The sequence below is a fragment of the Anas acuta genome, chromosome 2 (assembly GCF_963932015.1).
Source record: "Anas acuta chromosome 2, bAnaAcu1.1, whole genome shotgun sequence".
Lineage (NCBI taxonomy): Eukaryota > Metazoa > Chordata > Aves > Anseriformes > Anatidae > Anas > Anas acuta.
In genome coordinates, this window is record NC_088980.1 from 53,030,729 (window position 1) to 53,044,202 (window position 13,474).

Below are 13,474 nucleotides of genomic sequence, written 5' to 3' on the forward strand. Positions count from 1 at the left end.
AAAGACATCAAGGCAGTTCAAATGTTCTGTTTATCCCTGGAACCCATAAAGTCCACAGGTCTGGTACGAGCATCTTACCATTGACTGTATGAAGTCGTTAATAAATTATGGTAAACAAACTGTATTTGTTACTGGATTCTAGGGGCAAGTTAAGCTGAGAACTGATTTCTGAAAGCCACTCTATTGGACGAGATATGATGATGTGTTTCGTGTTAGAAGGAACCTTTGTGCTGAAGATCTGCTAGCATTAGGTGACTCTAGAAGGCTGATGATATTTGGAAAACAGCTGATGTAGATAGCCATAAAATATCAAGCTATGGCAAGTGAGGATTGCTGGGCAAGAGAATAAAGATCTGTTTGGGATGAAAGAGGCAAATTCCTCAATACAGCTGCAATGCACTTCTGGAATAGGCAAGAGTTGCTTTGCTGGCCTTAATGCAACAGTTTGTGTAATGCCTGCAAAACGAGGTTTATTCACCTTTCCTGCAAACACCACAAGACAAGCAGGAGTGCTGGGCACAGAAAGGAACAGGGAATGTGACGGGCTGTGCTTGGTTTTAGGCAAAGTTCATCCTTTGGGCCCACAAGGGGCTGAGAAGTTAACTGTCCTCCTAAGTGGCGTGTGCTGTAGTGCTCTGGGGAGGATGGACACCTTTAGTTGGGTTACTATTTAAGTTCAGGTCACTTCAGGGCAACCTGTGCCAGCGCTCCATCACCCGCACAGCACAGAGGTGCTGCCTGGTGTTTAGACAGAACCTCCTGTGCTCCGGTTTGTGCCGCTGGCCTCTTGTCCTGGCACTGGGCACCACTAAAAAGAGCCCAGCTCTGTCTTCATTGCATCCTCCCATCAGGTATTTATGCACATTGATAAGATTCTCTTTGGACCTCCTCATTTCGAGGCTAAAACACCCCAGCTCTCAGACTTTCATGTCTCAAGATGCTGCTAGTGTAGCTAGGCTTGACTCTCAGTTAGTGCTAACATACTAACCCACATGATTTAATCTGGACAACCTTAAGGCTCAGGTATGGTCTGGGGCTAGTTTTAGCGACAGCATGGCCTAGGTACTGTGCAGGCCATTAGAACTAGGACAAAGGCTGCTGAAAAAAATCAGATGAGGCCAAGGTTAGAAATAGGGCAAGCAGAGCCTGAGTCTAGGGGTTAGTGTTGTCATTACAGGTAAGGTTTGGCACTGGAGGGGCTGAAAAGTTTTGTCAAAGTCCCTTCTGCAAACCAGTGCATTGCTCTTTTTTACAAGGGACTCCATAGGAAAAAGCCCAACAGCCAAAAGCACTAGGAGAAGGAGGAAAACGAGCCACCAGCGCCTACCAAGACTCCATGACCATGAGGGAATGGCCCAGAAGCCCATACACATGTGCACATCTGTTTTCTCCAGTCCTTAACCTTCCTCCCATCCTTCCTGCCGCCCTGTGAGCCTCCCTCCCCCCCGGCTCCCACAGCCCTCCGTGTCCCGCAGGCCTCCTCTCTTTTGTTCCTCGGGGTCCTGCCCGGTTCTTGTTCCTCCAGGAGGGAAAGAGGAGGGAAGCAGCTTCCCCAATTCCTCTCTCCCTGTGCCCAGAGCAACAAGCAGCCACCAGCACCACCCCAGCACCCCAGCTTTGCCCCCCCGGGGGCACAGGACCGAGGGGCTGGGGTCTCAGCTGGGGGTGCAACCACGCGATGCTCTCCGCGGTGACCCCCCCGGGGCTCCCCTCATCCACCCGAGCCCAAGCGGCTCTCGGGGGTCTCGCAGCCCCATTTTGGGCTCCCCCCGTTCCCGGAGCAGCCCCTCAGCCCGGGGGTCCCGGCGTGCGGGGGGCATCCAGCTGTTGCCACCAGCTGTGTGCCAGCCCCGGGGGGGCCGGGCTGCCGCCGTCCCCGCCCCTGCGAGGAGGAGAAGGAGGAGGAGGAGGAGGAGGAGGAACCGAGAGTGCCCGACCCGGTGCCTTTTAGGGGGGGGGAGGCCCCGCGCTCTGTGCCGCTGTGCTGTGCGCTGCTCTGCCCTCGGTGCCTCTCCTCCTCCTCCTCCTCTCCTCCTCCTCCTCCTCCTCTTCTTCCTCCCGCCGCCGACCCCGAGAGCCCCGGAGGCTCGGGAGGGAGGAGGCAGCTCCGAGAGGGACTGGCCCCTTAGCCGGGTGCCGGGGGGAGCCGGGAGGGCCGGGAGAGAGGGGGCCGGCGAGCCGGGAGCAGGGGGAGCGGAGGCGAGGGGCTCAGCGGGCAGCGGGGGGCTCGCCCCGGCCGCCACCCCTGGGTGCGGAGCGCGGCGCCCCGCGGGGCCGGGCGGAAGATGCACACGACGCAGAAGGACACCACCTACACCAAGATCTTCGTCGGGGGGCTGCCCTACCACACCACCGACTCCAGCCTGCGCAAGTACTTCGAGGTCTTCGGCGACATCGAGGAGGCGGTGGTCATCACCGACCGGCAGACCGGCAAGTCCCGGGGATACGGCTTTGTAAGTGCCGGGCGGCGGGGAGCGCGGCCGGGGCGGCGGGGGGCTGTGCGCCCCCCTCCTCTGCTGTTTTGCCCCCTTTTCCCTCCTTTTCTGATCTTTCTTTCTTTCTTTCTCTCTCTCTCTCTCTCTCTCTCTCTTTCTCTTTCTTCCTCTCTTCCTCTCTTTCTCTTTCTTCCTCTCTTCCTCTCTTTCTCTCTCTCTTTCTCTTTCTTCTTCTCTTCCTCTCTTTCTCTCTTTCTCATCTTCTTTTTCCTTTCCTTTTCTTCCTCTTTCTTTCCTTTCCTTCCCTTTTCCCTCCCCACCAAGGCGTGGAGCACGGGGAATCTCCTCCTGGCTGCCCTGCCAGAGCGCCTGCTGCTCCCCGATTACAGGGTTATCTGCCCAGCAGGCTGCCGCCAGCAGGGCCCGGCCCGTTCCCTCCACCCCACAGCCCCTCAGCCCTTCAGCCCCTCAGCCCACTCCCCTAAGTGTGGCTGAGGGTCGGGGGCTGCCCCACTACCACCCGCTGTGACCGTAACCCACCCACCCACCCTTCCCCAGGTCACCATGGCTGACAGAGCCGCTGCGGAGAGAGCCTGCAAGGATCCCAACCCCATCATCGACGGCAGGAAAGCCAACGTCAACCTGGCGTACCTGGGTGCCAAGCCGAGGATAATGCAGCCAGGTGAGGATGTGGACCCCCTCCCACGGCTTGTCTGTGGGCACCCGAGCTTTCTGCAGGCAGAGAAGCTTTTAAAAGGTGGCGCCGTGCTGCACGTCCCGCGGGTGTGCTTTGGTTTCGGTTTTTGAAGGCAGCGTGTAGGCACTTTTCTGCCTATTCCCTACACTGTTTAAACGCCAAAAGCAATCGGTGCTGATGTTATCTGAAGTTCTGTTATCTGAAGTTTTGCGCAGCTCGGACACTTTCAGTGGTTATTCCCACTGCGGGGAACGCGGTGGCGCTGACCATTTACAGTATCGCTGCAGGGAAAGATCGGCCCAGGGATGAATCGCCTCCAATGTGTGCGGTCTTATTAATACAAACAGTAACTTAAAGCAACGTCCCGAGGCAGATGGGAGCTATTAGGCAGACTTTAAAATGAAACGGCTCTTCCTAAGCCCACATCTGAGCCGGTGTGATGTCCTGTCCGCTTCCCAAACTTCACACCAAGAGAGCTGGGGACGCAGTGTGTGTGTGTGCACGCTGCTGCTCTGAAGGAAGCTGCTCTGAATTCCTGCGTGCTTAGCCCGAGGAACTCTCTTGTGAGTAATTTAGTGCCCACAGAGGACAGGGGGGGTTCATTATGCTTGGGCAGCATTTGGAGAAGAGAAATGAAGTTAGGATTTGACCCCCATGCTCAGTCCTCGTGCAGAGAGGGCTCAAATTTGATCCTGTTGAAAGTACACAAATCCTGTATCATCCTTCAGGGGCTGGCATTAAGGACCAGGATGGAGCACAAAGTAAGAAGTTAATGAAAACTTTGTGCTCGTTGTTCAGCCAAAGTCATTCTTCTGAACATCTCTATGAAAGTGCACATCACTGTTTTAATTTCTGTGTGCACGTGTGTGTGTGTGTATGGGTTGATATGTTTTGCTTTCTAGTCTGTGGTGCTACAGCCTTACAGGCACCGTCACTGGAGGTGGTTGGTGAAGGCTGTTACTCTGTGTTTGTGTGCGTGTGCATGTATGGCATAAACAAGGAGCAGAAGAACACTCATACAGAGAATGTGATGTGTTTTTGTTGGTAGGTTTTGCCTTTGGTGTTCAGCAGCTTCATCCAGCTCTCATACAGAGGCCTTTTGGGTAAGTCTGTTCAATGGGACCTCAAACAGGGGAGGAAAAATCGTTTTGTAAAAAAATAAAACAGAAAGAAAAAGTATGATCCTTGAAGGCCTCTTGCAGTAGCAGCCTTATAAACTCACCAGCAATACTGAAGCTCTCAGACTTGCAAACGTATGCCCGTAGATGTGCTCACCTTGTCGGTAATGTTCTGAATGCTGTAGCCGAGTCAAGTTGTGTGGGACGTGTCCCTTCCACCTAAGCAGTCCAGTCCCGTATGACCCTATGATAAAACAAGGAGGTATGACTTTATGCAAGATTGCTGTGCCCCGTTTCTCGTTTTTCAGCTTGACTCAATGTTATTTATCTCTTTCTAATCTGACAGGGATCGTTTACAGTTAAGATAACTGATCAGAAGGATATGATGATAAGAGGTGGAATAGTTCTGTTTGGAATTAAACTCTGTAACCAGTAGACTCAAACACAAACAAGCTAAAATGGTGATTAACGATGCATGTATGTTTTTTTCATATAGTCAATAGACCTCCGTGTGCTTTTTTTTATTTATTTATTACAGTAATGAAGTGGTGTTGATAGCTAAACTGTGTGCTTTTATTTACTTGAAAGAGCTGTAGTGAAAGTTTTTTGGGGGGGGTCTTTTTAATTTTGTTTTTGTTGTTGAGGAGTGACTTTGCCATGGGGAGCAAAGGGCCTTTTTTGTTTCCTTGCTTTCAAGCTGTAGCTTGTGACTTTTTTAACCTTATTTTGTAGTGAGTGCTAAATCGTGTGACTTCTTGATTTTTAAGTAAATCAACATATTGCTTGCATGTTCATAATTTTGGGGGTTTTGTTCTTGGGAGGGGTGTGGAGCTCCTTATTAACAATGTGCGTCCATTTGGGCTTTCTAATTGGAGATTTTTTTTTCTTCACTCTGACTTTAATAAATAGCACATTTCTCCTTTACTCAAGTATACCATTCCTAAGTATTTCTAACTCTTGCTTCTTATAGGCATATAATTAGGAGGTGAGGTCTGCTTTAAACTTCCCATACAGTGTCACTTCACTAATGCACACTGGCTGAGGAGCACATCGCAAAATAATGCATTTTGCTAATTAATGAGTTAAGCTAACAATAAAGTAGGGAAAATGCGTCACAAATGTGTTTTGTTTATTTGACTAGGAAAGCTAGAATAGTGCACCTAGCTGTTACTAAGCAAGAACAGCTTCTCAGTTCATCTATAGGCAAAGTTCCTGTCCTCAGAACTGTAGGAAGAAGTTTTCCTGGACACTTTATGTACTCTTAACAGAGAATGTTTGCTCTACTCAGACACTTGGAGAGGTTGTGGAAAACTTTGTCTTTTTTTTTTTTTCCTTCTTCATCTTCCTATGATTTTCCTCTGCTGTATTTTGTTTGACTTCTTTGAAGTGTGAGGAGCCGACAGGGTATATATATATATGCAGCGATCAGTTTATGATGCCTGCGCTAAGGTAGGCAGGAGGTGGAGTGTGCTGTCTGCAGAGCTGCTCAAGCACTGGTGCTCAGAGGACCCAGTGAAATGCCCACAGATCAGCCATGGAGAGACTATTTTCAGAGCACAGCAAAAAGAAGGAGACCCTGTGCACTCCCTTGCTTCAAGTGCTGTGCAAATGTAGGTCTCCTTCTTACTTTACTTACCCTGAACCTACAATAGGTCACTTAAATCTTGTTCAGGTCAGGGAAATTCTTCCAGCAGGCTGAATAAAGTGCTTTTTTTTTCTAATGCAATGTGTATAAATCTGAAGAAAAGGAATGTTAGTCCCAGGTTTTGCCATTCTTTTGCTATGTGCAAACAAATGAGATGATTAACCCTGCTTCCCCCTCAAAATTTCCAGTAACCTGTGTCTTTTCTAAAGAAAACAGTTTGGCTTAGGAAGAACAGCATTTATTAGGATGAATGAACACCTTCATTCTCTTTTTTTTTTTTTTTTTTTTTAACTTGAGAATAAAGTGGGGCTGTTTCAGTGCTTACTGGCATCTATTTCATCTAAGAGTTTACTCGTAGAGGATGTTGCATGGATTGCACTGAAGTACGTGGTCACCTTAAAGCCTTTCTTCTTCCTGTGCAGTTGCACTCTGAAAAAGTACACTTTACTAATATGCTGTGTTGAACAGGTTGTAGTGATGAATCACTACCAACACTCTGCTAATCCATACATAAAAGCTCCAACCATTTTATTTTTATTTTTTCCTACCAGAGTGCAAGTTAGTGAGGGGCAGCCATGCTCTGGCATGGTCAGCAGTGTTTTGTTACGGTTCCCCACCTACCAAGCAAGAAACTGAAGATAATTGGATTATGTTGCATTACTTTACTGAGAAGATACAGTAAGGGCAATATTCTGAATTAAGCACAACATTATTGAGGTGGAGGGAGCCAGCAACTAGATTAGCTTCAATGCATGAAGCATTTAAATCCTGGGAATTCTTCTTTATTCAGTATTGCAGAGACCAACTCGGCCACCAATTAACATTTCACCCTGCTCTTTAAATTCAGCATCTGTCTTCCTGTTGGTGAGTTTCCTAGGAAGCTGTTTGATCACAGGACTGGTTATCTATACCGCTCTGTTTTCAGGATTGTTTATTAAAATACTATCTCTGAATTCAATAGGAATTTATGGAGGGGGAGGATGACTTTGCCTCCTAAAAATGTTTTTCTCATTTTACTTCCGTAATTTTTACTTTAACATCGATGGTAAAATACGGGGTTATGCAGAGGCACTGGTGCAGGTGATGACTTGTCCTGTTGGAGAATTTTTTTTCCCCTTTGTTTATTGTCTAAAACTTGTATCTCACACAAAATGAGAACATCCTCTTAGTTTTTAGTTCAGACCCTAGTTAAATCCCAAGTTAGTAAGTTTTTTATCAAATGGTTAGCTGATACTACCTGCCTTCTACGAGATAGGCAATTCAGCCCTCCTTAAGAGAGAAGGAAATGCCTTCTCCTGGTTTGTGATCAGATCTGTATAATATTAGACTACTGATAATCTGGAGCTAGGGTATGAAGCCACAACAGTCAAAAGTTAACCCACAGAAAGCTAATGTCCTCTTACTGTTAGCAGATACAAATTTAAAAGGAAGCACGTCAGGGGTCTTGTATCTCTTGATGCTTCTGTACCCTATTCCTGCTCTCAGGAAGTCTGTTCATTGACTAAAATCTGCTCTCTAACTATGCTTACAAAACCTGATGATGGTCCAGAGCAAAATATTTCTTTCCAAGTTAAATAACTACCTTGTCAAGAATGTAGTGTTGAGAGTCACTTATGCATTACTACTGATAAATTTCTGTATGACACAGCTCTCTGCATTAGTCTAAAAAGTCCTTTCTTTCCTTTGAAACAATTAGCTGTCATTTTATTATCACTTATAGGCTTGTATTCAGAGGTCTTAGTAAAACACAAACCTGTTACAACAACAATGAAAGTCTTCAGGCACGTTGCAGGAGTGAATGCCATTTCATTTCGAACATCCCAAAGCTACAGTTACTGCTAAAGTTAAATGTGGCTTTCCTTCACATTTAGTGCAAAAGCTTAAAACAACAAATATATGTTCCAAAATAAAAACTGCTGCCAGGAAAGAATGCTTAAACCACGTACAATTCTCACACACTTACTTTGAAAAACAAAGCAGCAGCTTTTATTTAAAATTAATGAGTCGAAGGATAGCCAGCCTAATTGGAAATTGCTTTTTCAACTTTTGACCTGGCAGAGCATTAAAAGCAGTGAGGCTCTGAATGGCTGAGGTCTGCATGTGCTGGCCTCTGCAGAAGGTAGAAATTTACTTTGGCCATATAAAGCCGTTGTACTCGACTCAAAACAGTTGCAGCATGACAGATGATCAAAAATAGCCCCACTGCAGCTTACGCTGTCAATCACCATGTGTGAAATGGCATGGTGGTGAGGAGCCTGCACAGGGTTTATGTTTATTGTAGGGTAAGACGTGGCAAACAGATAATGTTTCATAACTTCGCCACCTGTTATTTTCTTGGCTTAATAAAACAAGTCACAAGAGTTTAAGTGGGAGCACATGTATCTTTCCGTCTTGCTCAAGGATACGGTCGAGTGTCCTAATGTCCTAAGAAAATCTTAGTACCATCAGTTTGAGACAACACAAGCACCTAGATAAGCTCTCTCGTTGTATCCCTTCTGTTAGAATTATTCTGTCTCATCAATGCTGTATGTAACAAGTACTGTGATGTGATGTTAAATGGGCTCTTACGTGATGCAGAAAAGGCTCTCACTGACTTCAAATTTGTTTTTGTTCCTCTTTACTTAATGCTTGAGAAACCTGGTGTTATATTTGTTAGGATTGTGCTTGGCTGGTGACCAATACAAAATGCTTGTTTTTGCTCATCCATTTCGGATGGAGAGCTCAGGTAATGATGGATATTTAAATGCACAGAGCCAGCTTAAGTATGCTTCAAATGCACTTCTGGCTAATCACTTCATAAATGAGGTGAGTTTTAAAAACCCAACTTACTGTTTTGTTTTATGTTTTCTTTCCCTCCCCACCCCCTATTTGTCACTCTCATTTTTTTTCATTTCTCCCTTCACACAGTAGGACATGAGTTCTGTTGACATGTTGGGTTTTTATGATTGTGGTGTTCATGTTGTGGTGTCATGTTCTGAAAGACGGCAACTGAAAACTCCTCTCTGCTAGCACTCTTATCCACTCCACCGAGCTCTTTTTCTCTTAAAAGAAAACTGGGCTGTTCCAAAGTCTGGTTATCACGTATTTTAAGCTGTAGTTTGCTGTGAATCTAGCTGACAATGTCCCTTCTGATGGAAATGTTTCCTTGTTGACCAGTTAAGCAATTCTTGAAGTTATTTTAAAAATTAAACGAACAAAAACCTTTCAATGAAAACTTGCATTTGGAGGACAGATTGTACTGTTGCAATTTGCATCTGTGCTTACAGTGCACTAAAAGGGTCGTGCAGTCTTCTGACTTCTGTGTAAAGGTAAATTTCAGTATCAAATAGTAGTAAATTTGCACAAGCAGTTTTTCATGGCTTTATCAAGATGCACTCTCTGGAACTGAGTTCCATGCATGAAGGACTTCCCTGTGGAAATTCAGATGTGAGACAGGACTATGAATGTAAAATGAAAATTATGTTAGATACGTTATTTCTAAAAATTTCATTATATGATAAAACACGACTATGAGATGAATTTATATGTATGCTTGTGTGCTAAAACAATGACATGACCAGTTTTCAAAACTGAAGGGTTAAATAAACAAGCCAAGGAAGCAAGTTTTGTGACTTGGAGAAGATTGGAAAGTGTGTGTACTGCTCTGTTCGGAATGGTTATTGCTTAAGGCATAAATCTGTGTTCTTGTTTTTGTTTTTGTTTTTTTTTTTTGTTTTTTGCTTTTGTTAAGCACCAGATCTATTTAGACTTAATCCTATGCCCACCTCCCAAAAAACTCTATGCTGTATGTCTTGCATAGAAATAAACAAGCTGGCACAAAACAGGACATCAGTGGCCTGATAATCAAACAGGTTTGACCCTTGTGTCCTTATGAACTTTATAGAAGTGTGATGCACATGTTCTTAGGAGTCACTGTTATGGATTTTAATAGCATCTATGTAGCTTCCCCTCAATGGCCTCTTGTGACGGAGTGAGCTGCACTATAGTTCGTTTGGAAAGTGTGATTCTTGCTGTGTTTACCACACTTGTGAACTTTATTTAAACTCCTTTGTCGCCTGTGTTGTTGTTGTTTTTTTTTTTCTTATTTTTAATAAGGGTGACTGAGGTTGCAGAGAAATTAATGTGTGCTGAGTCTGCATAGCAACTTAAGTAGGGTTGCCACAATACACTTGTCTTTCCTGCCCCCCCGAGAAGACTTCTTTACATAAAATCAGGGTTAAACCGTTTTGTTGCCTTATTGGCTACTGTCAAACCCATTACAGTGACACTGTCAAACTGCTCAGTTACTATTAATAAGAGTACTCACAGGAAATAATTTCACTAAGAGTCAAGTAGTTCAGTGAGGAGCAGTATAAAAAAAAAAACAACAAAAAAAAAACAAACGCTTGTAGGTGTTTTGAAAATAAATACTGCAATCAAGATTACTCCTTTAGAGTTGCCTTAAAAGTGACATCAGAAATCCTGGTCCTTCTAAAGGTTTTAACAGCATTATGTGTATTGTCCTCAAGTGACATTAAATGCTCCTGTTTAAGTCAGCTAGAACGCTGTGCTTTGGAGCAACGCACCTCTTTGGGCCAGGGATCTGATAATTGGTCCGTCCAGCCTCGTTATTGTGGCAACCCTATGCACATAACAACAACTAAATTGAGTTTGGTTTAGTTCGGAGTATGGATGTGCCGCTTCGGCGCCGACTTGCCTACCACCTCTGACTCCCTCTCCCATCTTTCAACAGGATCCCAGCTCACTATGTCTATCCACAGGCTTTTGTGCAGCCCGGAGTGGTAATTCCCCACGTGCAGCCCGCAGCAGCCGCTGCTTCCACTACGCCCTACATCGACTACACCGGAGCTGCGTACGCCCAGTACTCGGCCGCCGCGGCCGCCTATGAGCAGTACCCCTACGCCGCCTCGCCCGCTGCTGCCGCTGGCTACGTGGCAGCGGGGGGCTACGGCTACGCGGTGCAGCAGCCCATCACCGCAGCAGCACCAGGGACGGCTGCCGCGGCCGCCGCGGCTTTTGGCCAGTACCAACCCCAACAGCTGCAGGCAGACCGTATGCAATAGCAGATGGACTCCTGAGGGAAGCTCGCTCTTTCTCTTCCTCTTTTCGGCCTTCCAGTATAAGTAGTTGTTCAGAGACGATTGATGTTAACTAAGGAGCTTTAAGGAAAGCGATGCTGTTGCGAAACTAAAGAATTTTGTTACGCTGTCTTCATACAGTATGCATCCAAATCATGTTGTTAGAGGGGAGGGGTAGCGTGGCATGTCTAGTTTCAAGTGTCAATCCCGAAGAAAATGGAAAAAAAAAAATACTGTACTGTCATGAAAGAGTGGCAGAGTAGCAATGGGACTTCATATTTTAAAACAAAGAAACGAGAACCAAAAAAGCAAAGGTGTATTTTTTACAGTATCAGGGAAGCAAAACTGCCTTTTATAAGTGAGAATATGGTACTCAAAAAGTTTGAGCCAGGGGAAAAAACTGAGTCAGCAATATGTAACCTTTATCCATTTTAAGAGGAAACAAGCTTAAAGCACTGATCGTCCTTTGTAGCTTTCAGAAGCTGTCTTCGTGAGATAGCATCTTCCCAGTGTTTCACTAATGGGCATCGAACAATCCGAGGAAGATGGCCTGCTAGTAAGATGGCGGACAGGCACCAAAGTTATTTTCTTATCTGTCCTCTGGATGAGTGGAACTATGGAGCAAGTGATGTGGAAGTAAGGGGTGCAACAGCTGTAGAGACAATCAATAACACAGACAGTTCTGGACAGAACACATCACTCGTGCTCATGTGATGAGCTTGTCACATCCTAATCCCTCGCCCCATCCTGTTTCACTTTTGGGAAACTTTAACTGCTGGTGTCAGCTATTCTGATTCTAAAATAGGATCAGCCCTTTACTACAACAGCCTTCTCTTTCTATTTATTGCATCTGTTCGTAACTTGTGAATAAAGGCAGGATGAAGCTTAATGAATTCAAACCTTTAAGAACTGTTTTAAGGGAATTTTCTTTTCTGAAACCATTTGTACAATTTTAATATCTATTTCAGGATTGTATTTAAAATATTTATTAGTGAACATACAGTACACAAGGCAACTTTTGTTACCAAGACTGCAGTTCTTGAAGGGTTAATGGTATGTGATTTATACTGTGCCTTAATTGTTATGCTATTTAAAAAGAAATATTTATTTTGAAAGTTCTACTATGCTGCGCTCTAAAGAAAGCAACTTTAGATGTGACACTGTAAAATTATGTATTCATCTCATGGCATAAATTATTTAGTAGGGTTAGATGTAGCATATTAAATATTAACCTAATTAACTAAGGATTTTGACTTGGATTTATTTAAATTCAGTAAGTGCACTGTATGAGGGTACCCTTAAATTAACACTTTTCTAGGTTTTTACATAAAATATTGCTAGTTCATTCTTTTTCCCTCTAATAGATGTCCATGTAGACCTCTCAAATACATTAGTGCAGTTTTCTCACTCATCTGTATGTAGACTGACTATTTTTCCCTTTGCTAGGAAATGCTGCTTTACATTGTCCTGTGAAACTACAATACTTGCAATTTTTATTCTTGACCGAAATGGAATTTAGTATTTTAACACTGTATTGGATTTTTTATACTTGAACAATTTCATACAAGGGAAGACAGGATAGCATTTTTATGGACTTTGTCCAATGTCACTGGATTTATTTTAAGTATTCTGAATACTAGCCAGTGTTATAATGTAGACATGACTCTCCTGTGCATATTATTTATTCAGTATGTATATTGCTTTAAAACATTTTAGATCTTTTAATCTATTCACTCATATTAAAAACAATAAAAAAAAAATCGTCGCATCCCGTCTCTTGAAGTTTTTGCTCAAGTTGTCTTAGGTCTTGTCCAGATAAAGTTAGGGGGCCAACCTTCTGTGTAATTTTCCCAGTGTGGGTGAGAAACGTATGCAATGGCTTTAAATGCACAGATAGATGTAAACTGTACTAAATGGAGGAAATTCTACGGAGAAGACTGAGAAGATCCACCCTGAGTCATCATAAAGGAATCGAGAGTGCAGGGGACTTCGGGAGGTCATGTAATCCAGCCCAGGTTGCTTATACCTTTGTCCAGTTGGGTCTTAAAATGCAGACCGCACAACCCCTCTGGGCGATCTGTTACACTGCCTGTTTGTCCACATGGTATCATTTTTTTTTTCCCCTTATATCTAACCCAAGCCTCCCGTGTTCGTTTACGATCTTCGTTGCTCATTCTTTGGCAGAGAGCCCAGCCCTATCTTCTCAGCAAGCTCCTCTTTAGGAACCGCAAAGTTGCTGTTCTCTTCTGCGCAGTGAACAAACCCCGTTGCCTGAGCCTCTCCCTCTAAGCCTCATGCTTCAGCCCCCAGCCATCTTGTGGGCCCTCCGATGGATTAATTCAGGTTTACCAACTGCTTTCATGCACCAGGAGACTCCAGACTGGATCCATTCTGCCAGATGTGGTCTAGTGAGTGCTGAGTGAAAGGGAATTATCAATTCCCTTGATCTACCACCTGTGCTCCACTTGATATGGTCACATATCAGTCCTTTCGCTGCTGCC

The 13,474-nt window shown here is 44.7% G+C and overlaps 1 protein-coding gene across 2 annotated transcripts; it reads left to right on the forward strand.

Annotated features, from left to right (window-relative positions):
- The first annotated feature begins 1,941 nt into the window (after nucleotides 1-1,941).
- Nucleotides 1,942-12,741, forward strand: RBM24 (RNA binding motif protein 24). 2 transcript variants are annotated; one of them, XM_068674796.1, is made up of 4 exons: nucleotides 1,942-2,430; nucleotides 2,994-3,117; nucleotides 4,181-4,235; nucleotides 10,628-12,741. In XM_068674796.1, exons 2-4 carry the CDS (start codon nucleotides 3,000-3,002, stop codon nucleotides 10,956-10,958), a joined length of 504 nt encoding a protein of 167 aa, XP_068530897.1. In that variant the 5' UTR covers nucleotides 1,942-2,430; nucleotides 2,994-2,999; the 3' UTR covers nucleotides 10,959-12,741. The 2 variants fall into 2 exon arrangements, with proteins under 2 accessions (XP_068530897.1, XP_068530898.1); XM_068674797.1 differs by having other exon boundaries at nucleotides 2,147-2,453.
- Nucleotides 12,742-13,474: the final 733 nt, after the last annotated feature.

What these genes read in the sequence shown, in the direction of transcription:
- RBM24 (XM_068674797.1), top strand. Translation starts at nt 2,286, where the DNA reads ATGCACACGACGCAGAAGGACACCACCTACACCAAGATCTTCGTCGGG. An exon ending in AGTCCCGGGGATACGGCTTT is followed by an intron (nt 2,454 to 2,993) that starts GTAAGTGCCGGG and finishes ACCCTTCCCCAG; the next exon opens with GTCACCATGGCTGACAGAGC. An exon ending in GCCGAGGATAATGCAGCCAG is followed by an intron (nt 3,118 to 4,180) that starts GTGAGGATGTGG and finishes TTTTGTTGGTAG; the next exon opens with GTTTTGCCTTTGGTGTTCAG.